General features: G+C 42.3%; 1 protein-coding gene across 1 annotated transcript in view; it reads right to left on the bottom strand.

The window, feature by feature from the left end:
- Window positions 1-27,483, bottom strand: part of cacna2d4 (calcium voltage-gated channel auxiliary subunit alpha2delta 4) — a 177,337-nt gene that overhangs the window by 142,146 nt on the left and 7,708 nt on the right. The window contains exons 3-12 of the mRNA XM_033038369.1: window positions 24,664-24,745; window positions 16,955-17,071; window positions 15,780-15,839; window positions 14,690-14,852; window positions 12,700-12,831; window positions 9,323-9,383; window positions 5,914-6,064; window positions 3,858-3,932; window positions 3,459-3,548; window positions 1,333-1,446 (exon numbers count right to left, since the gene is read on the bottom strand). Coding sequence (XP_032894260.1) covers window positions 1,333-1,446; window positions 3,459-3,548; window positions 3,858-3,932; window positions 5,914-6,064; window positions 9,323-9,383; window positions 12,700-12,831; window positions 14,690-14,852; window positions 15,780-15,839; window positions 16,955-17,071; window positions 24,664-24,745 — 1,045 coding nt within the window. The remainder of the gene's footprint in view (window positions 1-1,332; window positions 1,447-3,458; window positions 3,549-3,857; window positions 3,933-5,913; window positions 6,065-9,322; window positions 9,384-12,699; window positions 12,832-14,689; window positions 14,853-15,779; window positions 15,840-16,954; window positions 17,072-24,663; window positions 24,746-27,483) is intronic.

Below are 27,483 nucleotides of genomic sequence, written 5' to 3'. Positions count from 1 at the left end.
ATTCAGAGTTGAGGGCCATCAATAATTCACATAAGAGAATATATCTAGCTAGGTGCAAACAAGGATATGAAAAGGAAATCTCAGAATAGTACTCGTCACTTCAATATTAAAACCACTCTCAGCCCCTTATTTCAATTGAGAAATACATTTCATACGCAAATAAGTCAAACCTTGCAGTCATGGTTCGCTAAGGGGTATAGGGGTAGGCCATTTAGGACTGAGATGAGGACAAACATTTTCACCCACAGAGTTGTGAATCTGTGGAATTCTCTGCCACTGAAGGCAGTGGAGGCCAATTCACTGGATGTTTTCAAGAGGGAGTTAGATTTAGCACTTTGGGCTAAAGGAATCAAGGGATATGGGGGAAAAGCAGGAACGGGGTACTGATTTTAGATGATCAGCCATGATCATATTGAATGGCGGTGCTGGCTTGAAGGACCGGACGGCCTACTCCTGCACCTATTTTTCTATGTTTCTATGTTACTATTCCATTTTACTAGAATGCCCCAACCATATGCACCAATATGCTAAAAATTAGTCTTCATGGGTATTCTGATGCTTGTCCAAATAATAAACAGCAAAGAGTAAGAAGATGAAGTGTTCTCAGGAACATGTCATCCTGAGAAGGCTTGATTGTAACTCTAGTGTCCTTTAGAAAGCAATTGTCATCTTTCAAGTTTCTATATCCCATAGATATGGAGATATTAAGATCATTGAAAGTAAGAGAATTCTTCTCCTATGCGATGCTTCTTCAACTATCTCAACTTCTTCCTTTCTGGTAATGATTGACATAATCCATGCATGCATTACTGATATCAAATAAGAATTTTGGGCCCTTTTGTATTATCTTTTCTGTGCTCATAGATAACATAGCAATGGATAAAATCCAATGCTCTGTGTGTAACCGTTAAATTTCTGATACTCTGGACTGCTTCATCGGGCTATACATGTTGTATCCGTTTATTCAGGGCAACATGGGCAAGTTGAAATATTTTCATCTCAAATAACAAATTTTACATTCTACTTCTCACACAAATCACCAGTTACTTAAAATGGCATCCAGGTACCCTACTGAGGCTGGGAAATACATGTAACCAGAAATAAATAAATAGAGACTGTAGTGCACATACAGAAATTTCCACTTCCATGTTAGAAAAATAGTTTATCCCATCTCCACCAATGCAAAGAATTGAGCTATTTTGTGTCAGTCCTGAGTCTTCATCAGATCTTTTCTGATATTTGTCACAGACTTCTGCATTTTTTTTGCTAGAAATGTCTCTAAGTTGAAGGTGTCATCGCATCCACAGTTCATCATGTTGTTTATGTACGCACCTTACAGTCAGGCCAGTTGTATTGTTCGAACACTGGTTCATACTCTTCCACTGCACCATCTGTGATCAACATGATGGCCTGATTACACAGACTGCCTTGACCCGTCTCATTGAACTAATGGAAGGAATATTAAAAGCAATCATTGAACTAGCCGAGGGAATATAAATAGCAATATATAGAAACAAACGTAGAAAATCAAAGAACAACAATCAACGTCGGGTATATGACGTGTACAAATTATAATTCCACAACAGCTTAACAGTTAGATGCAAATTCAATTTGTATATGGGGATCATGACAGAAGCCTCCTTGTGGTGATCCCCGGAAACGACGACGCGATGCACTCTGTGACGCGTCGGGCGACTAATTCTGTCAACATGTTGGGCGGCGCCAGAAGCTAACAGCGAGCTACACATCGTCTGACACACGAGCAAACAAATGTGTATACATCTCAGCATTGATAGTCGATTCAGTTGTGTTTTATTAACATAGGAGACACGTTAGCACCTGCAATTTATGGCACTGTCAGCTGCTAATTTTGAGAAAAGCATCACACTTTTGTTGGACAATGTAGAAATCAGGGTTAATGACATTAAGGTAATTTAAACACCCCCCCCCCCCCCCCCCCCCCCCCCATCTTAGATATCTTCTCGATACCACCTGCACCTCGAAATGTCGAGTTCTCAGCACTTTTGCCAACTAGCGGAAACAACTGGGACAAATTCCATACCATAATAAAGTGGATATGGTTGGATATTGTGGGATAGATAGTAAGGTGTTAGGCTGTGTAAGGGCCTCACCACAGAAGGCCAGGAAAAATGTCATGAACCAGATCTTCAGAATAACCAGTTATTCTTTTCTCTGTTGCTGGCCCTATGTTTCCTTCAAACCTTACACTTTGAGAATAGCCGTTGAATTTTGTCAGATTGGCCCTTGGTGTGGGACATCTGTTGGATAATTAGTTTGCCGAGCCCAGCCAGAATGGTTGAATATTTTAGAACAGCGAAATGAACTTTACAAAATGTCAACACTTCCAATGCAACATAATCAGATGCAAATGTAAATCCATTAGTCTCAACAGAACATTAAAAAAAACACAGAAGATGTAACATAGTTGGTTCATTCTGTTATCTTATTGTTCTAATTATTTGTTGGTATATCTTTTAATGTTCCTTTTATTTGTTCAAATTACATGATTGTTATTCAAATAACTTCACAAACTTTTTAAATGCCTCTCTTACAGACATTAAAAAAACAATTGAAACATCTATAATAGCCTCAATGGGCTATTAAGGATTGTCAAGGCACTCCAGGCATTGGACCTCAGTTTACAATAAATGAATTGTTCTTGCTGACAAGAGGCCATTCTGACTTGTGTGTGAAGATCACAAAGGAAAGCTTGGCCTGTGTGCAGAACCAGCAGAAGACTCAAAAGCTTTGCCAACCAGCCCTTTTATTAAGTTTGTCCGTTCCACCAATGCAAAGACCCTTTGTGAAGTACATTCCCTAACATAATAATGGAAACGAGGATCACAGGGATTTTAAAATAGAAAACATAGCAACATGGACAGCTTGAGAGGAATTGAGAAAAAAATCAATTCATCTATTCCCGATGTTGGGGAAGTCCAGAACTAGGGGTCACAGTTTAAGGATAAGAGGGAAGTCTTTTAGGACCGAGATGAGAAAATCATTTTTTACACAGAGAGTGGTGAATCTGTGGAATTCTCTGCCACAGAACGTAGTTGAGGCCAGTTCATTGGCTATATTTAAGAGGGAGTTAGATGTGGCCCTTGTGGCTAAAGGGATCAGGGGGTATGGAGAGAAGGCAGGTACAGGATACTGAGTTGGATGATCAGCCATGATCATATTGAATGGCGGTGCAGGCTCGAAGGGCCGAATAACCTACTCCTGCACCTATTGTCTATGTTTCTATGTTTCTATCCCTTTGTACTTCCTGCTTCCACCAGACATGTAAAAATCGTGCTAACTCTGATAGTTCCAATATTAGTTATATCAAAGCTAAAATATTTTTCAATTCTCATTGTGCAGAAGTAAAAAAGAATGCTCCACCCCCCCCCCCAATTAATTGCAATAGATTTTTACTAAGAATGTTAAAATATACAAACCTCATTCAAGATATTGAAGGCTTCGATGAGGCCATTATTTACAATTCCTGTTCCTTTGGCACTAAGCTTATCAACCAGTTGCTTGAAGTGCTGACAAGAAAAATAAAACACCAGAAAATGCAAATAATTTGCACTGCTAGGTAACTAATGACAAACTGGCTTTCGAATCCATTAATGCACACCCAAATATTTTGTTTAAATGCCATCTTATATCATTCAACTGGACCACATGTTAACCAGTCAGTTTCTTTGTCTCCCACTCCTCCCCCACACCTCATTTGGAAATCATCTTACAGTTGATGCCGAATATTTTAATAGTGACTGCACAAATGAATCCAACTAGGATTTACAACCATTCACACAATTCTTATCCTTGATCCCAAAATCCTCGATGCTCACCTCGCGGTTGTCTCTGTCAGCCTGCACCAGCGTTCCTTTGAAGCAAGGCTCAACGTAATGAACATAATCATTGTACTGAAAGAGAAGAAGAAAATGTGCACTTTTAGATAAACGATCAAACTGTGGTCTTTCATTACTCAGCAACGTCCAAGGATGTGGATGGAAATAGCACTTTCATGAAACCGATGTGAAGATTGTAGAATGAAATCTTCACATCTAATTTGAGGAAAGACATTCTTGCCATTGAGGGAGTGCAGCGTAGGTTTACAAGGTTAATTCCCGGGAGAGCGGGACTGTCATACGCTGAGAGAATGGAGCGGCTGGGCTTGTACACTCTGGAATTTAAAAGGATGAGAGGGGATCTTATTGAAACATGTAAGATTATTAAGGGTTTGGACACACTAGAGGCAGGAAACATGTTCCCGACGTTGGGGGAGTCCAGAACTAGGGGCCACAGTTTAAGAATACGGGGTAAGCCATTTAGAACAGAGATGAGGAAATACTTTTTCTCACGGAGAGTTGTGAGTCTGTGGAATTCTCTGCCTCAGAGGGCGGTGGAGGCCGGTTCTCTGGATACTTTCAAGAGAGAGCTAGATAGGGCTCTTATGATCAGCCATAATCATATTGAATGGCGGTGCAGGCTCGAAGGGCCGAATGACCTACTCCTGCACCTATTTTCTATGTTTCTATGTAAAGATAGTGGAGTCAGGGGATATGGGGAGAAGGCAGGAACGGGATACTGAGTGGGGATGATCAGCCATGATCACATTGAATGGTGGTGCTGGCTCAAAGGGCCGAATGGCCTACTCCTGCAGCTATTGTCTATTGTCTATTGAAATAACACAAGTACTTATTAAAGCTGGAGAGAATGCAGAGAATGGTGTTGCCAGGATTTGCCAAGACTTGAGGGCCTGAGCCATCGGGAGAAGTCTGGCATTGTTGGATTTTACTTCTTGGAGCTCAGGAAGATGAGGGGTGGTCTTATGCAGGCATTTACGATCATGAGAGGATTAGATACGGTACAAAATAGAGTCTTTTGCCCAGAGTAAGCGAATCAAGAACCAGGCGACATGGGTTTAAGGTGAGAGGGGAAAGATTTTATAGGGAGTTAAGGGGCAACTTTTTCACACTGAAGGTGGTGGTGATATGGCATGAGCTGCCAGAGGAGGTGATTGAGGAAGGTACTATGACAACATTTAAACAACATTTGGTTAGGCTCATAGATAGGAAAGATTTGGGGGGGATATAGGCCAAAAGCAGGCAGATGGCACTAGTGTAGAAGGGCCATCTTGGTCAGCATGGGACAAAGGGCCTAATTCCGTGTTGTATGACTCTAAGTAAGGAGATAAATATCATAAAATATATTTTATTCAACCAATCTGTTTGCAATCTTCTGCATTTCTACATTGACAATATAAGATTCATTTGATGAACCAGACAATGTGAACTCATTCATTCATTCAATCACTAGTGCTGCTCTATTCAGTTTTCTCCTGTATGTCGATAGGTCTAAACAATTCTCTACTTTTGTTTGAGTCATCCTGCAGTCTGGGAATCGAGCAGTGAAATTCAACAAATAATGCCCCTGTCCCCCAAGGAAATCTGAACGGAAACCTCTGGAGACTTTGTGCCCCACCCAAGGTTTCCGTGCGGTTCCCGGAGGTTTTTGTCAGTCTCCCTACCTGCTTCAACTACCTGCAACCTCCGGCAACCTCCGGGAACCGCACGGAAACCTTGAGTGGGGCGCAAAGTCTCCAGAGGTTTCCGTTCAGGTTTCCTAAGTGGGACAGGGGCATAAGACTTTGTTCAACTGTAAATAAGTGTAGATTAATAAGAACTTGTTACAATTTAGTAATGCACGCCAGTGTTTTAGATACCCTCAGACAGTTAAGCAAAGTCGTCAGCCAGGGATGCATTGGACTTTTGAAGACTTAAAGAAGACTAAAAATAACAAAATAAATTGGAGCAAAGTCATGAAGTGATGTTTTGGAATTATATGTTTTTTAATAACTCTCGACAACGAGGCACAGACAACTTCAGCCAGAATTTTACTTACAGCAATAATATTGACAAAATCGTTGTCACCCAAAGTGTCCAGGATTGTGTCAATGGTATGTTTGGCAATTGTCATTCTGAGACCTTTCATACTGCCACTGATATCGAACAATATGATGATGTCCTTTGGAGATGTTGCAGCTTGAATGTACCTGTACATATGAACATGAGAACATTAGAACACAGAAAAAACAGACTTTTATTTAAGCATCCTAAAGTGAATGCATTTATAGTTATCAATCCATCTGGAATCAAAAACATATTCTGGGTCATTTGAGTTGGCTTAGAGTCATGAAGTTATACAGCACGGAAACAGATCCTTTGGTCCAACTCATCCATGCTGACCAACATGTCTACTTGAGTTAGTCCCATTTGCCTCTGTTTGGCCCATATCGCTCTGAAACTTTACTATTCATGTACCCGTCTATTGTATTTTAAACGTTGTGATTGTATCCGCCTCTACAACTTCCTCTGGCAGCTCGTTCTACACACTTATCACCCTCTGTGAAAAAGGTCCATGTTATATCTTTCCCCTCTCATCTTAAATCAATGCCCTCCAGTTTTATACTCCCCTATCCTGGGAAAAAGACTATGAATATGCCTTCTCCATGCCTCCCATGATTTTATAAACTATAAGATCACCCCTCAGCCTCCCCTCACTCCAGGGAAAAAGGTGCATTATCTCCTTATAACTCAAGTTCTCCAGTCCCAGTAACATCCTCGTGAATCTTTTGGTTAATGATATCCTTGCTATAGGCTGGATAACCAGAACTGCACTCGATACTCCAAGTGTGGCTTATGCCGGATCTTAGGAAGTTAAAAAATGTTTGCAAGTAGCCTCAGAAAGCCAAGAGACATACTTTAAACCTAATACAAGAAGATAAGGCAGAAGATTAATGCATGATTTCCCTCTGCTACCAACAAAGGAAATCCTAGTCGTACTCTTAATGTTACTGAATCCCAGTATACTGTAAAGAGCCTGTCCCACGAGCATGCGACCTGCATGCGGCAAGCGCGACCTAAAGGGCCGGTCCCACCAGCATGCGCCTGCATGCGGCAAGCACGACCTAACGTGGTCGCTTGACCCGTACGGCGTGCGGCAAGCGCTACCAAACAAGAAGCGGGAGCCGCGCGGAGGTCGAGTGAGTGACACGGCGTCGAGGCAGCTGCAGGCCGGCAGGCCGTTGCCGCGCGGAATTTTTAAACATGGTCAGTTTTTCGGAGCCCCGCGCGATGTCGGGACCAGCTCCGCACAACTCCATACGGCTCCGCGATTGAAGTGGGATCGGCCCTGCGAGGCCGTACGGCTCAAGCGATCACGTTAGGTCGCGCTTGCCGCATGCAGGCGCATGCTGGTGGGACCGGCCCTTTAGATCGCGCTTGCCGCACGCAGGTCGCATGCTCGTGGGACAGGCCCTTAAGTATGTTGTATCCAAAACTGCACCCTTGTCAATAGAGCAATATGTTTATACAATATCCTTATATCATTTTAATTGCAACTAAATTCCAATTCTATTTTAATGCAACCATGTGTAAAGACAGATTTTCCTTTTATGTTAACACATTAGAAAAGCTTTTTTTACATTTCCACCATTTAATTTTTTATATTATGCAACAGTGGTAACCTGTTGTAACTTTTAAACACAATCGCCCAATATGCTGATTTGGTCGGCATGGACAAGGTGGGCTGAATGGCCTGTTCCTATGCTGTATAGCTTTATATCTAAGTCTGACTACGATAATTACAGAAGTGTCTCCTTGCTGTCTACTGCAGGGTAAGGGTCCTCTTAACTGCCTTATCCCTTTGGGATTGATGTTGCAGTGTGGATTCCATCCTTCTAGAGTCACAGTGGACGTGATCTACACAATGCAACAACTCCAAGAAAAATACCTGGAGCAGACCGACAGTGCACATAGTCTTTTTTTTTACCTTCTCAAAGCCTTTGACTTGATCATTCAGGTAAGCCTGTGGAATGAATGCCTCTTCAAATTTGGCAGCCCATTGAAATTTGTCTCCAGATAGCTAATATCGGTTACCCTGAAAGCATATCTATCTATCTATTTATTTATTTATTTATTTTTCTGAACGAGAATAGAAAATAAATAGAGAGGTGTGTGATATCAGAAAGTGACAAAAAGAAAATGAGAAAAGAAAGAGAATGTAGAGAAAAGAAGTAGAGGTAGAAAGCAGAAGAATAAGGGGAGGAGGAGGAGCCATCTTGGGGAACGGCTGCTAACCAGCAGCCGTCCGTTTAATTCACTTTTTTTTGGAAGTTTTAGTGTGTTCTGTGCCTTGTCTGTGGGAGAAATTACTTTTTAATGTGGGGGTAATAATATTTCTAGGTCCCTACCTGGTTGGCGAGGCAGCTTTTTCTCCGGGCTGCCCCGTCGACCCGTCCTCGTGGCCTACCAGCGGGCGTGGAGCGCCGTTTCCTGTCGGGGACCGCCTAGCACCTCGTCTTCGGTGGCGGCACAGCGCTGGAGCGCTATCGCGGAGCGGAGCGGGCGATGCCTTGCCTGGGTCGCCGCGCTGGATCGACGCGCTGGAGCTCCGGTGAGCTGTGACCGCCGTGTTCAACACCTCCGGGCTGCGGGTCTGCGGAGCGGAGCGGGCCGCGCCGACTCTAACATCGGGAGCCTGGGAGCTCCAAACCGGCGCGGCCTTGTCGGCTTCGGGAGCCACGGTCCCCAGTTAGGAAGCGGCCGTTCCAGGTGGCCCAGCCGCTGAAAGGACTCTCCCGACGCCGGGGCAACAGCACCCGGCCAGAACGGCCAGGAACATCGGGCCTCCGTAGAGGCAATAGCAGTGGCCTCAATAGGCCTGACTTTGGGAGAACTGGAGATGGGGACTGGACATTGTGCCTTCCCCCACAGTGGCAATCATTGTGGGGGGATGATTTTTTTTGTGTGTAAGTTAATATGTTAGTCTATGTCCAAGATGGCTGTCGGAAGGGAGAGTGGACGCTGGCGCGCTTTAGCTGCCGCTGCTCTCTCTTCACATTGTGTTTTTGATTTTTTGTCTTTGGAGCGATTTCTGTCTTTAAGTTGTGTATTGGTGATGTCCTTATTATTTATTTTACTCCGACTATGTCTTTTTTCTCTTGTTAATCTCTGTAAGGTCTCTTGAGACTTTGAAAGGCGACCGCAAATAAAATTTATTATTATTATTATTAGATAGCTATTTGTTATTCTTGACCACCATTCACCCAGTCCTGAAACGGATCACTTCTACGTTTGTGTTGCTTCATATGCTTGTAAGAAGTCGACAAATGGAGACCAAATCCTTAGGAATTGGTCTACTTTGTCTGTTAAGAGGAATCGCATTTCTTCAAGATGTAAGGTTTCTAACATGTTTGAAATCCACATTTTAAGCGTTGGTATCGATGTATTTTATAAATGATGTTTCCTACCAGCCTCGATTCCTGCAGTCAAAAGAGATGACTCCATTTCCATCTGGCATCCATTTTATACCTGGAGAAGTGAACAAGAACATGGTTATTAACTGGCATCCAACAACCACCTATTAATTTGCTAAAATATTTAACATTGCATTAAATATTGCGACTCAGTCAGTTGCATTCTCACGTTGGAGCCTATGTGCTTTTGAGTCTCATTGCTGAGACTTGAGACCAGACATCCAATGCAGTACAAAGAGAGTGTGATGCTGTTGGGGATGTCATCTATCACATGAGATGTGAAATTAAAACTCACAAGTTTAAAAAAAAAAAAATGTTTTACAAGGGTTATTAAATAATAATTTGAACCAAATTCACATACTTCGCAAAGTATGATCTAATAATGTAACTTTAGGCCACTTTAAATATTTGGCATATGATTCAATTTCATCAACTCTCAATGACCCGGAGACAGATTGTGATTCATCCAAGTTAATTGGAGAAACTTAAATGTGCTACCAAGTGTAGCAAAGGCATATGTCTTCATTAAAACCAGATAAGATTGATTCAATCAGAAATTCTTGGTTCAATAATATTTTATTAGTTTCACATTTACCGAGATACAGCAAAAAAAAAAAAATAGTTTGCATTCTTCCAGTCAAGTCGTACCAGAATTGAGTTCAATCAAGCCATTACACGACGCAAAAGGAGTGCAAAGAGAAAAATACGAGAGTGCAGAATATAGTGTTACAGCTCTAGTTACAGGGAGAGTGCAGTTAAAAAAAATAACAATGAGGTATGTTGGGACACCAGGCCTACACTCAGCATATGAGAGAACCGTTCAGAAGTCCGAGGACAGCAGGGAAGAAGCTGTTCCTGAATTTGGTGCTCGTTTTTTTTATTCGTGCATGGCAAGGATGAGAGGCTTACACTAGGGAAGCACTAAGTGTCAAAAATTGAAGTGATATGCTAAAGGGAAGTATTAAGGTGTATCAGCACCATACTATAAAGCAAATGCTCTCAGGAGTTCAGCCACAAAGCAAAATATATCTAAATATTAGACCTATATGATGATTCTATCAATAATGAGGGCTGAGAATTGGATTAGGGATAGTTTCTACTGCCTGGTGAGGTGTGCTCAACTCACTGCTACAACCTAAGAGTGGATAAGCAGATCAGCATATGAAGGTTAACGATGAAAACCTTAGAGTTTACATAGACTAATCAACGTTTGGTGAGAGGACTTTGATCTTTACTTGACTGAAATTTCCCCCAAAAAATATCCATTCAATTATGATAGCATTTTGAATGAATTTCTTTCTCTATCTTTCAGATGTTAAGCAGCTGCAGCTTCCCATTTATCATTTGGAGAATACAATGTCATTTTCAGCCCACCTGTTATTTTTCGGTAGACCCATAATCAGCATGATTCCAAACTTGCAAGTTGCCCATGAATCGATATATATACACATTGACTTTTATTTATCATCTCAATGGCATGCTTACATTTTATCCATCTCTTCATTGCATTAGTCAATAATATCATTATTGACTAATGCAATATCATAAAGTGCAAGTGAAATGAATTTTGCCAGCAGCGGTACAATGAAAAAAGAACACACAAAAACACAATATAAAATGAACACAAACATCCACCACAGCATTCATCACTGTGTTGGAAGGCACAAACATTGGCCAGTCCTCCTGCATTTCCCCCCGTGGTTGGGACCTCAACCGTCCACAGCCGCCGCTGCGGGCATCCAGATGTGCAGACAGATAAAAGTCATCAGCAATATTGATCCTAGACAGAGGCAAAGCAAACTATACAAGTTGCATCCATTTTATTGCATCCTATTTTTCATCCAGCAGCCCACATCCACTAGGCTGTAGGGGGATGCATTTTGCAATTTTTAATTTTTAATTGTTAATTATTGGTCTTTTTAAGTATTTATTGCTCTCAGGTAGTGTCCACATTGTATTCTATGTATTTTCTGTCTGCGTTCGTTTTGAATCTGTGGGTTTGTTGGTTGGGGGCTTCTGGACATCTGAATTTCCCTGAGGGGATCAATAAAGTATTTATTATTATTATTATTATTATTAATGTCGTTTCTGCTGTTAAAGCATTTGACTCGATGGGGCGAATGGCCCGATCCTACACCTATTGTCTATTGTCTATTGACCATCGAGATAAAAATGCACTACACCAATTCCCAGCATGTTATCAACTTGTTTGCAAGAAGCTGAGTCAGTTATTACAAATAGTTTCCACATTTAGGACTTCCAAAGTATTTAAGTTCAAGTTCAAGTGAGTTTATTGTCATGTGTCCCTGATAGGACAATGAAATTCTTGCTTTGCTTCAGCACACAGAACATAGTAGGCATTTACTACGAAACAGATAAGTGTGTCCATATACCATGATGTAAATATATACACACATGAATAAATAAAGTGCAAATAATAGATAATGGGTTATTAATAATCAGAGCTTTGTCCGAGCCAGGTTTAATAGCCTGATGGCTGTGGGGGAAGTAGCTATTCCTGAACCTGGTTGTTGCAGTCTTCAGGCTCCTGTACCTTCTACCTGAAGATAGCAGGGAGATGAGTGTGTGGCCAGGATGGTGTGGGTCTTTGATGATACTGCCAGCCTTTTTGAGGCAGCGATTTATATTAAATGCTGGGATTACACCAGGGATGGCATCAACCTTGGGGATTCCAGCAGTTTCTCCATAGCCGGTGTACCTCAGTCATCTACCGCTGAACATTAATAAAGTGCAAGAAATGGATCTGCTTTGACAAAGACAAGGCTGATGTCTTACACTGCAGAAGAATACATAGACTAAGTGACAAATGTTTTCTTCAGAAGTATATTTGACAAATATCCTTGCCTCTGAGTCAATGTTTATGAATTACAATTGCACGTCAGCAGCAGGAGTAAGAGAAGCTGCTCCAATAATTTATTACCAAAATACAATCACGTGAAATAGAAACATTCTCACATAGTGTGATCATCAACACATACTGTTCGATGAGTTCTACAGCAATGATTTAACTCTCAAAGAATATGTGATTCTGTTTGTAGTTTGTTTGTCTGTTTGTCTGTTTGTTTGTTTGTTTTTTGCACAAAGTCCACGAGCATTGCCACTTTTCATTTCACTTCATATCTCGTATGTGTATGTGATGAATAAACTTGACTTGACTTGACTCATCTGGGCCTACCTATTCAATTTACCTTCCTGATGCAATTCTTCTTTCTGATTCTGTTTATCTTCAACGTAATGATCACACATAACATGGGAACATGGTGTTTAAATACAATCATTTCAGTACTTTGTGTATAAATAATCCCATTCAAAAATATTAGCACAATTATTCCACAGTTTCAAACGTTTACCTGGGTAAAGTCTAAAGAAACCAGTGGAACTTCCAAAGTATTGCCAAGTCAGAGTTGGATCTTGCAGAAAGTTTTCATTAAAGACAGTGTTTAATGCTTCTGACCAATAAGCTCCATTCAAAATGTTGGGATCTGTTGAAATGGGAAAAGGGAAGATGATGATGATGTGTTGTATACTGGTTTATGCATGCAACCAATCATATATAGGTTAGCATCACTAACCCCGCCTTACTGCATCATTTATATTAACACCTACTTCCTATGCTACGCAGTTCGGTAGCAGACAGGAGGCAGTGACTACTAACATGCTGTTAAGTCTGTATGTGGATTAAAGAGGATCTAAAGTTACGTAGGTACACAAAAAAGCTGGAGAAACTCAGCGGGTGCAGCAGCATCTATGGAGCGAAGGAAAAAGGCAACGTTTCGGGCCGAAACCCTTCTTCAGACTCTTAAGTTACGTGTTGTGTAGATGTCATATTTACACGTGTGTTTCTATTTACTTCAGAAAGAACTGCAGATGCTGGACTAAGACCTGAAACGTCACCTATTCCTTCGCCCCATAGATGTTGCCTCACCCGTTGAGTTTCTCCAGCATTTTTGTCTTACCTGTGTTTCTATTTATAGCTGCATTGTTACAGTATTCTGTCAAGAACTGATTTGTGTCTCATTAAAACTGAGCAGGACAGTTTTTAGTAAGGCTTCACTTCAACATAAAATTCTATTCTGGAAAATTCTATTCAGAACAACCTCAGGAATTCCTACAAATACTGTATAATAGGCTTTAAACTAGCAATCAATGTATACTATTTTGGCATTCAGCATAATTGTTACGGTTAGGCATTCTGTATAGGTGAACGTAGGCAAAAGTGCTAGAGAAACTCAGCGGCTGCAGCAGCATCTATGGAGCGAAGGAAATAGGCAACGTTTCGGCCCGAAACCCTTCCGGGTTTCGGCCCGAAACGTTGCCTATTTCCTTTACGGTTTCGGCCCGAAACGTTGCCTATTTCCTTCGCTCCATAGATGCTGCTGCACCCGCTGAGTTTCTCCAGCACTTTTGTCTACCTTTGATTTTCCAGCATCTGCGGTTCCTTCTTAAAAACTGTATAGGTGAACCCCATTTGTAATGTCCATGAAGTACTATAGGGTATTAAGATGTTATTATCTACAACATTTCTATCCAAAATCATTATTTCTATCTGAGTCACTATCAAGTCTATCTATATTAAAAAAGAGCAACAATTTCAATGGCTTTCCACCAGATGCTGCTAACATATATCAAATATTTATTTGCAAAATATCTTTATGGTGTGCATTTTCTGTGACAAATAAATAACCATGGCCACACGTTTGGTGGAATTTCCAATATGTTCATTTGATGGTGACATTAATACTTGAAAGTACTGATGATTATTGATTATTGTTTAAAGTCCTGCGTTATTCGACTGAAATTTGTCACAGGTTGAAACTGACAATTCACATGGAGTGCACGCCAAAAGCATATGTCCAAGGCTCATAGAAAATTATACCTCTGGATATATAATTTCTGCAGATCAAACAATTGAAGGTGGAACAAAAATGCTGGAGAAACTCAGCCGGATGAGTTTCGCCTTAAACAATTCTGCCTGAAACAATTCCTCATTTAAAGCCTAATATACAGTCAGTAGCAGACTGGGTCTAAAAATATTGGTTGCCAGGAGACAAAGGGGCCCCACTTCATCAGGGGCCCACTTGATATAGGGGGCCCACTTCATCAGGGGCCCACTTGCCATCGGGCAAGCTGACACCCTGGCCAGTCCGCCACTGTATATAATATTTGTGCTGAATACTATGCTACCAGAGGCTGCTTCAAATAGATTCTGGGAAGAGGATAAAAGGAAAGGAATAAAAGCAAGCAGTAATTCTCAGGAAGAACATATACTGACAAAAAAATAAGTATTTGAAAAGATCCAAAAATAATGACCATACTAAGGAAGAAATTGATTTAAATTACCTTTATTATAGACATTAGTTGGGACTTGTATATTACTAAGTGAGGTGTTCACTGGCAAATTATTGAAATGCTCATTTTCTTCCAAAATGAACTCATTTCCAAGTTCCATGTAGTTGCCATTTTCATCCACCTCGTTAATCAACACAGAATTGTAGTAATCAAACTGGCAATGCAGAGAAGAAGAAATGTGTGTTAAAAATATGTTTTCGCTGTGCCACAGTCCAACAAATAACATGTCACTGATCAACAGTTGGAACTCACTTCATAACAAAGTTACTGATGGTGCTGAAAAGTAGGATTCTGGCTACTCTTCCCCTTCGTAACCCAAGGTCTGAGGAAAACATCTAACAATAAACAAAACTGAACTGAACTGGTTGTGACTTACTTTAGGAATTTACTATATGGTACAATTTTAAAGAGTGCAAGAAAAGGTGTTCTGGTTTGTTCATATAACAACACATCTGTAGGTTGCAGGACAAGTTGAAGAGCTTGTTAAAGCATTTCTAAATATCGCACTGGGAATGATGCCAAAGCCTTGGATAGGTTGCAGAAAAAAATATTGAGGAAATCAAATGAAAGTATTCAAAATTAAGCAGGGTTTTCACCGGGGCGGGGGGGGGGAGAGGAGATCATCAGAGAAAATAAACCAGCAATAAAATGAGAAGGATTTCATTTTAGTAACCTTTTACAGTATGGAATGCAGAAGTTGAATGTGTGGAGGAAAAAGATCAGTTGCAACTCCCCAAAGGGAATTGCAGATATATTTTAAAACTATATGGGTTCACGGGAAAAAGAGGAGAGGAATAAGATTGTGGATATCTTCTTCAAAACAAAATAACAGAACTATGGACCAAATGCAGATAGACACAAAATGTTGGAGTAACTCAGCGGGACAGGCAGCATCTCTGAAGAGAAGGAATGGGTGACGTTTCGGGTCGAGACCCTTCTTCAGACCTAATGACCTGCTTTTGATCTGCTAGATACTACTTTATCCAGGTTTTACAATGGTGATTTGTTTAACTTATTTTAATCAAGTTTAATCCTGCATTTCAACATCAAAGTAAGAACCTTTTAGCACTGGTGTACACACCTCAAAATCCATATTGTATTCATGGTATAAATCGGCTTCTTCAGCAGCATCTACCAATCTCTGCACAGAAAAAAAGAGACAATTAGTTGACTTTGTGTATGTGCCACATGGGAAAAACTCAAAGGCCAAGCCAGACATTTCTTGTAACAGGCAGATTCTGTGGAGAGAACAGACAAATAACAATAATGTGTTATATATACCTTTATTAATGTGGCAAACATCTCTTCATAAAACCATTATCAAATACAAATTAATACCAATATAGACACACACACACACAACACGCACACAACACGCACACAACACAATACGCACACAACACAATACGCACACAACACACACAACACAACACACACACACACAACACAACACACAACACAATACAACACACAACACAATACACACACACACACAACACACACACACACGCACACGCACACAATTTATTTTTTAATGCATTTTTTGGGTTTTAAAACAATTTTAAAGGAGATAGATGCCTGGGCTTGTGGTAAATATGGCCAGCGCGGAGAAGCAGCGCGGATGTCCCGTCAGTCCAGACAGGGCTGTTGGTTAACCTGGTGAGACAGGCACAGTTGAGCTGCATTCAGCGCTGGATTGAGCCTCCGAAGCCGCGCGCGTGTGTGTGTGTGTGTGTGTGTGTGTGTGTGTGTGTGTGTGTGTGTGTGTGTGTGTGTGTGTGTGTGCGGATGCCCGCGCGGCCGCCAAAAAAGTGTGTCTCCCGTCCCCTCCATGTTTTGATAGTGAGTTCCGCTCTTGACAGCTACCACTCTCTGAGTAAAGAAGTTCCCCCTCATGTTACCCCTAAACTTTTGTCCCTTAATTCTCAAATCATGTCCTCTTGTTTGAATCTTCCCTACTCTCAATGGAAAAAGCTTATCCACTTCAACTCTGTCTACCCCTCTCATCATTTGAAAGACCTCTATCAAGTCCCCCCTTAACCTCCTGCGCTCCAAAGAATAAAGACCTATCTTGTTCAGCCTTTCTCTGTAACTTAGTTGCTGAAACCCAGGCAACATTCTAGTAAATCTCCTCTGTCCTCTCTGGCAATCTTGCTGGCAAGCTGCTTGCTCTTCTAACTTAAAATAAAGTATGCAACATTTGAAACAAAATTGTGGGATATAAAGAACATATGAGTTCAGAGAATTAAATTGTACCTTCACTGCTTCAACTTTCCGTCCTAACATTTCTTTCATTTTCTTTCCAAATTGTGTTACCAATTCCACACCATCCACTTCTTCAATCCTTATAAATGTTTCTGTATCTTTATATTTCTGGGCAGGAAAAAAAACAGGAAAGGTTATAACAAACAGCTGAAAACGAGGGGCAATAATCATTTACATGCTCAAAATATTTATTCATCCAGTGGATCCTGTGAAATATGAAATATGCAATACCAACATGGAAGTGGAAGACATATTGAGCCACGTAAATGCTACATTTTCAATTTACTGCTAAATCTTTTCTGCAAGTATACTTTTCAAACTGTTATGGAGATGAGTACACACAAACAAACTGACCAACAATGGCCCAATTTGTCCATTGGCTGGAGTGTATTTTTTTGAGTCGAGCAAAATAAATAAAGAACACACATGGAGAGAGAAGTTGATGATTTACAAGCAGTAATAAACCACTTAGCCATTCTAGCCTGTTCTGCCTTTCAATAAGTTTGTGGCTCATCTGATTATTCTCATCAACTCAGCATTCCTGTCAATATCGGGATAATTTCAGTTGCACGCTGTTTAATTTGGCCTTAAAATATTCACAGACTTTGTTTCCACTATGGTTTGAGCAAGAGTACTAAAGACTCAAGATCTTATAAGAGAAAAACAAAATTCACTTCATCTTTATTTTAAATGGTAAATAGGGATTATAGGTTCCAGATTTTCTCATGAGGAAATATCATCTCTACATTTACCTTGAAATCAATAACCATCACCTTACCTTGGTCAGGTATAGAAATTTCCAAAAATGTATTACCTTTGGTGAAACGTTATGAAATTCATCTTAATTTTAGTTCTAAAAGACATCCCCCTTATTTTGACCCTTACTTCAGGTTCAAAGCTCCTTCGCTAGGGAAACCACACACTCATCTCCCTGCTACCTTCAGGTAGAAGGTACAGGAGCCTGAAGACTGCAACAACCAGGTTCAGGAATAGCTACTTCCCCACAGCCATCAGGCTATTAAACCTGGCTCGGACAAAACTCTGATTATTAATAACCACTTTCTGTTATTTGCACTTTACCAGTTTATTTATTCATGTGTGTATATATCTATATATCATGGTATATGGACACATTTATCTGTTTTGTAGTAAATGCCTACTATTTTCTGTGTGCTTAAGCAAAGCAAGAATTTCATTGTCCTATACAGGGACACATGACAATAAACTCACTTGAACACTTGTCCACCCTGTCAAGTCAGCTAAGAATTAGAATTTTGTAATTTTTCTGTGAAATCTCCCGTTCTTCTTTACTGCAAAGAACAGCAGCCTCCTGTACTTAATTTCTCCACATATAATAAATGTTACATTTCAGGAACCATCCTGGTAAATGTTCATTGCACTTATATAAACAGTATATCTTGTTTTAGAATACACATGTTCCCTTCACTTAAAGACAACTAGCAATCAAATCAAAAAGTTTATTTAGAAACATAGAAAATAGGTGCAGGAGTAGGTCATGGCTGATCATCCAAATCAATATCCCATACCTGCCTTCTCTCCATACCCCCTGATCCCTTTAGCCACAAGGGCCACATCTAACTCCCTCTTAAATATAGCCAATGAATTGGCCTCAACTACCTTCTGTGGCAGAGAGTTCCACAGATTCACCACTGTGTGAAAAAAATGATTTTCTCATCTCGGTCCTAAAAGACTTCCCCCTTATGCTTAAACTGTGACCCCTTGTTCTGGACTTCCACAACATCGGGAATAATCTTCCTGCATCTAGCCTGTCCAACCCCTTAAGAATTTTGTACGTTTCTATAAGATCCCACCTCAATCTTCTAAATTCTAGCGTGTACAAGCCGAGTCTATCCAGTCTTTCTTCATATGAAAGTCCTGCCATCCCAGGAATCAATCTGGTGAACCTTCTCTGTACTCCCTCTATGGCAAGAATGTCTTTCCTCAGATTAGGAGACCAAAACTGTACGCAATACTCCAGGTGTGGTCTCACCAAGGCCTTGTACAACTGCAGTAGAACCTCCCTGCTCTTATACTCAAATCCTTTTGCTATGAATGCTAACATACCATTCGCTTTCTTAACTGCCTGCTGCACCTGCATGCCTACTTTCAATGACTGGTGTACCATGACACCCAGGTCTCGTTGCATCTCCCCTTTTCCTAATCGACCACCAAATCGGCATATAATTTATATTGTATTGTAAATATATGGAATTGCTATTCTAGTATTTACCAAGTTTCTGGAAAGCCTCATAATCTCTAATGATCAATCAGTGTACAAGTTCTTCCAATCTACTTATACCAAGCTTAAAATAGTTAAGAGGTTTAATAGTACTGGAGTCCACCAAAAATAAACATTGGGTGTTGCAATTGGATAGCATACCTTCAAGGTCGGCAGAGGAGCGGCAGGTGAAAGAATGAGTGCGGGGATTGGCTGAGGAATTTAATTTGCCAATTGGTAAATTGGCGAATTAGGCAATTTCTCAGCCAATATAAGCAAGGTTTGCTCTAGGGGAGCAGCCTTGTCGAGGGAGGTGCCTTGTGAGAAAAGTGGAAGCTAGACAAAAAATGCTGGAGAAACTCAGCGGGTGAGGCAGCATCTATGGCGCGAAGGAATAGGTGACGTTTGGGGTCGAGACCCTTCTTGTGAGAAAAGTGCGAGTCTTTGGCTCAAGAGTCTTCAGCGAGGAGGCTGAGGGAGGAGACTATGCCAAAGTTGGAGAGGATGAGAAGTGGTGAAGATATTACAGGTAAGCTGTTTCAGTGCGATGCTTGCAGGATGTGGGAGGTCAGGAACATTGATGGTGCCTCTGGCTGCTACAACTGTGGAGAATGTGTCCACGTTCAGCTGCTGAAGGACCGTGTTGGGGCACTGGTGAAGCAACTTGATGACCTCAGGATCATCCGGGAAAATAAGAATTTCCTGGACAGGACCTACAGCGAGATCGTTCCAACGAAGATATCCGAAGAGAGAAGGTGGGTGATGATGAGGAAGGGAAGGAAGCTTGGAGATACACAAAAATGCTGGAGAAACTCAGCGGGTGCAGCAGTATCTATGGAGTGAAGGAAATAGGCAACGTTTCGGACCGATACCCTTCTTCAGACTTGGAGTACAGGAGACCCTTGGGGGTGTACCTCTTGAAAACGGGAGGGAGGGGGCGCTGCACTGGCAGCAGCCTCTACCTACAGCCTGTCTGTTATTTCAATCTTTTTTTTATTTTTAGTTAGTCTAAAGTTTGTTTTAGGGGGAAACTTTAACTTTTCTATGTGGGGGAGGGGGGCAGGGTAAGGGGGAAACCGTTTCCCAGTCTCTTCCTGGCGGGGATGCGACTATTTCTCCGAGTCGCGTCCTCGCCCCCCCACCTCGCGGCCTACCAGCTGGATCGGAGCGGCCTTTCCTGCCGGGGACCGGGAACCGGACCAGGGCTGCTACAGCGGCGGCGCAGCGCTGGAGTCACCGCGGAGCGGGCGATGCCTACCTGGGTCGCCGTTTGGAGCTCCGGAGCGTTGAGCCGCTGCTCCAACATCGTGGAGCTCTGGTGCGGAGAGCTTCCAACGCGGGCGGCGCTGAACAACATCGTGGAGTCCTGGGGCGCCTTGCAGAGGGCCGCCAGCAGCAGTCTCTACCCAGCGCAGCCTGCAGACTTTGGAAGCCGCCGACTCCGGTAGGAGGGGGCCGACTCTGGTGTCCACGCCGCTGAGGACGTCCCGCAGCCCCGACGTCGGACTTGTATCACCCCGGCGAGCGGTCCTGGACATCGGGCCGCCCGTAGCTGCAACTGCGGAGGGCACGGGGAGGCCCTGACCACGGGGAACAGTGGAGGAAGAGACTGACTTTGGTGCCTTCCCACACAGTGGGAAACTTTGATTCTGCTGTGTGGGGATGTTTTATGTTAAATTCTATAGTGTGTATTCTTTATACCCTTTCTGGCTTAATCCCTCCCTTCACCATCTCCAGTTTAAATTCCAGTTGGAATATTTTGGAGGACCCAAGAACCAAGAACCAAGAAAACAGGTTCACCCTCTTGGAAGCTGTCGGGACAGAAGACACTGCCATTATGAGCGGGGAAAAGGTCTGCGAGTCAGAAGGTGACCCTGAGATAAAGCCGAAGAGACAGATGCCAGGCAGAGCCGCAGTAGTAGGGGACTCCATCATGAGAGGTATAGACGGGGGTTTCTGTGACAACAAGCGGGATTCAAGGATGGTGTGTTGCCAGGATTCTGGTGCTGGGATCCAGGATGTCACGGACCGATTGGAGGGCATCCTCAAGGGTGAAGGTGAGCAGCCTGAAGTGGTCGTGCATGTCGGCACTAATGACGTCGGGAAGAAGAGAAAAGACATTCTGCAGCGTGACTTCAGAGAACTCGGAAGAAGGCTGGAAAGCAGGACCTCCAGGGTGGTTATCTCCGGTTTGCTTCCAGTTCCTCGTGCTGGTGAGAGCAGGAACAGGGAGATAGGGGATCTGAATGTGTGGCTGAGGAGCTGGTGCACGGGGGCAGGGATTTAGATTCTTAGACCACTGGGATCTGTTTTGGGGGTAAGGTTGAATTGTACAAAAGGGACGGGTTGCACCTTAACAGGCGGGACACCAGCATACTGGCAGGCAGGTTTGCCACTGCTACACGGGTGGGTTTAAATTAAATCCAGGAGACAAGCTGGAGATGCAAGGAAGGAGTTAAAGGGAAAGAGAGTATAAGAAAAGTTAAGAAAGACACCAGAATAAACGGGGCAGAAAGCTCAGGAAGGGATAGGAGAGTATGGCCGTGAAATAGGCATCAATGTGAAAGGTGAGGGGAGTAATGGATTAAAAGTATATATGAATGCATGAAGTACAAGAGATAAAGTGGATGGGCTTGAGGCTCAGTGGGAAATTGGCAAGTATGATGTTGTGGGAATTACAGAGACATGGCTGCGAGGACCAGGGCTGGGAACTGAATATTCAAGCATATACCTCCTATCGAAAAGACAGACAGGTGGGCAGAGGGGGTGAGGTACCGCAAGGCTCGGTGCAGGGACCGCAGCTATTTACAATATACATCAATGATTTAGATGAAGGGATTCAAAGTAACATTAGCAAATTTGCAGACGACACAAAGCTGGGTGGCAGTGTGAACTGTGAGGAGGATGCTATGGGAATGCAGGGTGACTTGGACAGGTTGGGTGAGTGGGTGGATACAAGGCAGATGCAGTTTAATGTGGATAAATGTGAGGTTATCCACTTTGGTGGCAAAAACAGGAAGGCAGATTATTATCTGAATAGTGTCAAATTGGGAAAAGAGGAAGTACAACGCGATCTGGGGCACTTGTTCATCAGCCACTGAAAGTAAGAATTCAGGTACAGTAGGCAGTGAAGAAAGCTAATCGCATGTAGGCCTTCATAACAAGAGGAGTTCAGTATAAGAGCAAAGAGGTCCTTCTGCAGTTTTGCATGGCCCTAGTGAGACCACACCTAGAGTATTGTGTGTAGTTTTGGTCTCCAAATTTGAGGATGGACATTCTTGCTATTGAGGGCGTGCAGAGTGGGTTCACAAGGTTAATTTCCAGGATGGCGGGACTGTCATATGTTGAAAGAATGGAGCAACTGGGCTTCTATACACTGGAATTTAAAAGGATGAGAGGGAATCTTATTGAAACATATAAGATCATTAAGGGATTGGACACGCTAGAGGCAGGAAACATGTTCCTGATGTTGGGGGAGTCCAGAACAAGAGGCCACAGTTTAAGGATGAGGGGGAGGCCATTTAGAACGGAGATGAGGAAAAACCTTTTCACCCAGAGAGTTGTGAATCTATGGAATTCTCTGCCTCAGAAGGCAGTGGAGGCCAATTCTCTGGATGTTTTCAAGAGAGAGTAAGATAGAGCTCTTAAAAATAGCGGAGTGAGGGGATATGGTGAGAAGGCACTGATTGTGGATGATCAGCCATGATCACATTGAATGGCGGTGCTGGCTCGAAGGGCCGATTGGCCTACTCCAGCACCTATTGTCTATTGTCTATTGTTATTGCACTTGGCATTATTTTTGGTCTTCTCTTTCCATTTATATAAATTTTATTAGTGCTATAAGTTCAGATTTTCATTTCTATTTTCTGAGAAATAAACCCAGTAGAGCTTTATCTTTTATTTTTACTGGCTTTAATGACCGCTGTAAATACTTATATTGATACGTGGATTTGATCTATTTGATCATCGAGTTCAGGGAGAGAAATTAATCTGTGGTCGTGAGTAACATCTGCCAGAGGTACTCACCTCTGCACACTTGGTTCCATTGAATTTGAAGGCACAGGATGTGTATAGAGTAGACGTATCAATCACTGCACATCTCGTATGTGTATGTGACGAATAAACTTGACTTGACTCAATGAACAATTTTCTGGCGCTCATTGAGCTCAAGTGATCTAAAGGACGTCTCCCCCTCCCATTATCCAAGTACGATATGGCATTCTAATTTTACCTACACAAAACCATCATCTCACTTTAATTTACTTTGATATTCAGTTGCTAATTACACGGCCGTTTTGTCAGATCATGTCTTCAGTAAAGCAGGTATTTTGGCAACAGTTCAAATACAAAGAGGATGAGGACAAACAGATGCTTAGAGACAGGAAAGGCAGCAGTATATGACATCGATTTGAGGGCAATATTGTAGAAAAAAAGTATACATCATTATAAATGTGAATTTAATTTTTCTTTATGTAACTGTTGGAGACAGTTGCATGGAAATAAATTCCAAAATAATTGCTGTTTTTAATATAAATCATCATGCAGTACCAATGAGATACAAAAAAACAATAACATAGAACCATCTAGCAATTCTCTATTTGCACTAATTATATTATGAATCTGTTACTGAGTTAATTTTTGCTTCTGCTGCTAATATCATACATTGAAAAGAAAATTACAAATTCAAAGCATTTGAACAAAGACACCCGATACGCCTATATCTGAAAGCATATATACTTCAAAAATATATGTTATTTTCAACTGAAGCTTACCTGCTATACCTTGGCCATGTTAAAAAAAATTTGCGATTGAAAATATTCAAATTCTGTGTTTGTAATGCCCCTGTCCCACTTAGGAAACCTCTGGAGACTTTGCGCCCCACTCAAGGTTTCCGTGCGGTTCCTGGGGGTTGCAGGTGGTTGCCGGAGGTTTCAGGTAGAGGAAGAAGGTAGGGAGACTGACAAAAATCTCCGGGAACCTCCGGGAACCGCACGGAAACCTTGGGTGGGGCGCAAAGTCTCCAGAGGTTTCCGTTCAGGTTTCCTAAGTGGGACAGGGGCATAATAAGCTTGAAAGTAGACACAAAATGCTGGGGTAACTCAGCAGGACCGGCAACATCTCTGGAGAGAAGGAATGTGTGACGTTTCGGGTCGAGACCCTTCCTTCGGGTCGAGACTGTTCCCCAGTTTTGGTGTATCACGTTTCTTGAATTCCTCCAATAATATTAAGGACCACTCAGTCATAGCAACTGAATAAGTTAAATCCCAATTTTTTGCAGCAAGTTCTTTAATCATTAGTTACAGGTGATTATGAATCCCATTCCGTGATTTTTCCAATTTCCCCAAAACGCACACACTTCAATTATCTTGTCTTGTGTACACTCAAGGTTTCCTTGTGCAACTGACTGGAGGAAAAATAAACTTCAATGGAGAAAAAAAGAAACTTTATTCTGTTTACTGACCTTTTGCAGCAATAAATAGCCGGAGTACTTTGTTACAATGGAATTCAGTTCTTCACCAAATGTAGACGCCCACAGTTGAACACTATAAATAAAAAAAAGTGATTCATGAATATATTTCTACTCAAAGAGTATCAGGTGTCTATAAGAGTTTTGGAGAAGAATCACAAATTTCTTTTTTTGCCAAAGACATCAACATTATCAACTAATGTCAAATACTTCCAGAAATTGTGTAAAACAGAAATGCATACAAATCCAATAGAAGCTGTCCTGAACCTGGATGTTAGTTTTCAGGCTCCTATACCTTCTTCCCAATGCAGGAGTGAAATGAGTGGCCAGGGTGGTGTGGCTCTCAGATGATGCTGCCTGCCTATTTGAGGAGGGACTCTTGTAGGTCCCTTCCATGGTGGGGAGGTCAGCAGTCATGATGGACTGGGCAGTGTTCACCACCTTTTTGCAATCTTCTTCATTCCTGGGTGTTCAAGTTGCTGAAACAGTTTGTGATGCAACCTGTTCTACTGTACACCTGTAGAAGTTCAAGAGAGCATTTGTTGACATGACGAATCTCCTCAATCTTCTAAAGGGCCTGTCCCACTTACGTGTCCTTGGCACGCAAGTTACGCGACCTCGGGACCGGCAGCGTCTCCGGAAAGAAGCAATGGGTGACGTTTCGGGTCAAGACCCTTCTTTCAGACTGAAGAAGAGTCTCGACACAAACCATCACCCAATGCTTCTCTCCAGAGATGCTGCCGGTCCCGCTGAGTTACTCCAGCATTTTGCGTCCATCTTCAAATGACATCATGTGCAGTAGAATAAAGTCGCGAGCGACCTTCGCGGGACCGTCGAGGCTCAACGCGACCACCAGATTGCGTAATTAGCGTGACAAAGACACGCAAGTGGGACAGGGGCTTAAGGACTTAGAGACGTTGATGGGCTTTCTTTATGATTGCCTCAACATGCTGGGTCCAGGAAAGGTCTTCGTAGATGCGAACGCCAATGAATTTGAAGTTTTTAACGCTCTCCATCACCACCCCGTCAATGAAGACAGGTTTGTGGTTCCTCGTTCTTTCTCTTCCTACTGGGAAGATTTCCCAGCCCCAGAGAAGGAATGTCTCAATACGTTTGCACCTTGGAGACCTAAGAGACTGCTGATGTTGGAATCTGCAGCAAAAAAACAAACTTCTGGAGGAACTCAGCAGGTCAGGTGGCATCTGTGGAAGGAAATGTACATTTGGCATTGGAGTAGAGGGGAGGTAGCTGGTAGAAAAATGTGAAGGGAAAGGGTTAAGTAAGAGATGGCAAGTGATATATGGTTCCAGGTAAGGAGCGGTTAATTAGCAATGAGTCAGGCGAGGGAGGCAATGATGGAGATGATCACGGAGGCTGGGGGTAATAAATGGAGAGGGCAAAGGGCAGCAGATGGTGGATTCTGACAGGAAAGGAAGTTGAGGAATGAAATATAGAACCATCATTAGCGATGGAGGGTAGATGGGAACAGAGACGAGGGACCCTGAGAAGGAAAGCATGAGCAGGTGAACAGGTCAAGGAGGTGGAGGGGAAAATAACTGGGTGATTGGGGCCCCCCTGAGGGTGGGGGGAAGGGAGGGTGGGGGGGGAATTAGGTACTGGAAAGAAGACCACTGCCTTCTGACCTTTCAGGTCACCAGCCTTCTCATCAAACATGTCATCCTCTGACATTTCCACCAGCTTCAATGTGATCCCAGCTTCAATGAGATCACTCTCTCTGTGACTCCCTGCTTCGCTAACCCTCCCCCACCCCAGGGACTCTATAAAACTTTGGTTTGGCCACAGCTGGAAGGTTGGAAGACTATTATTGCATTTGAGAGGATGCAGAGGAGATTCACCAATATGTGGTCTGGGGTGGGTGGTGCGTTTCAGTTCTGAGGAGAGACTGAATAAGCTGTTTTCGTTGCCAAGCAAGAGAACGAGAAGTTATCGTAGAGGCATACAAAATTGGGGGGCATATATAGGGTGCATTGCAAAAACCTTACCCCATAACAGTGGTATCCAAACCCAGAGGGGGTGTTTAAGATAAGGAGTAAGATGGTTGGAGAGGATATGAGGAAACCTTTTATTTATACTAAGGATGGTTGTAATCTGGAATACCCTGGCTAAGAAAGTGGTTGTGGCAGGTTTTAAAAAGTACCTGGACAAGCTTTTGAATCACCAAGACATAGAAGTCTATGGATTAAGTGCAAGCAAATGGGATTAGTAGAAATCGGTACATGATGGTTGGCATGGACATGTCAGGCTGAAGCACTGTTTCTATGTGATATGACTCGAAACCTTCCAAGATAACAATTACTTTATCAAATTGTGGTTAGAGCAAAATAACGCCAAAACTAACAGTAACAAAGCAAATTACAGGAATCTCTTGGAATTAGATGCTATAAAAATGTAAATACTACCTTGAACAAACACAAAGTGTAAAAGAGCAGAACATAGCAATATAGGGTTTTAACTATGTGTTCAAGAAGGAACTGCAGGTGCTGGAAAATCGAAGGTAGACAAAAATGCTGGAGAAACACAGCGGGTGCAGCAGCATCTATGGAGCGAAGGAAATAGGCAACGTTTCGGGTCAAAACAGTAAAGGAAATAGGCAACGTTTCGGGCCGAAACCCAGAAGGGTTTCGGGCCGAAACGTTGCCTATTTCCTTCGCTCCATAGATGCTGCGAAGGAAATAGGTAACATTTCGGGCCAAAACCCTATTAACGTTACCTATTTCCTTCGCTCCATAGATGCTGCTGCACCCGCTGAGTTTCTCCAGCATTTTTGTGTACCTAAGGGTTTTAACTAAGCGT

This window comes from Amblyraja radiata, chromosome 19, assembly GCF_010909765.2.
Source record: "Amblyraja radiata isolate CabotCenter1 chromosome 19, sAmbRad1.1.pri, whole genome shotgun sequence".
Classification (NCBI taxonomy): Eukaryota; Metazoa; Chordata; class Chondrichthyes; order Rajiformes; family Rajidae; genus Amblyraja; species Amblyraja radiata.
This window is presented reverse-complemented; position numbering and strand designations above follow the sequence as displayed.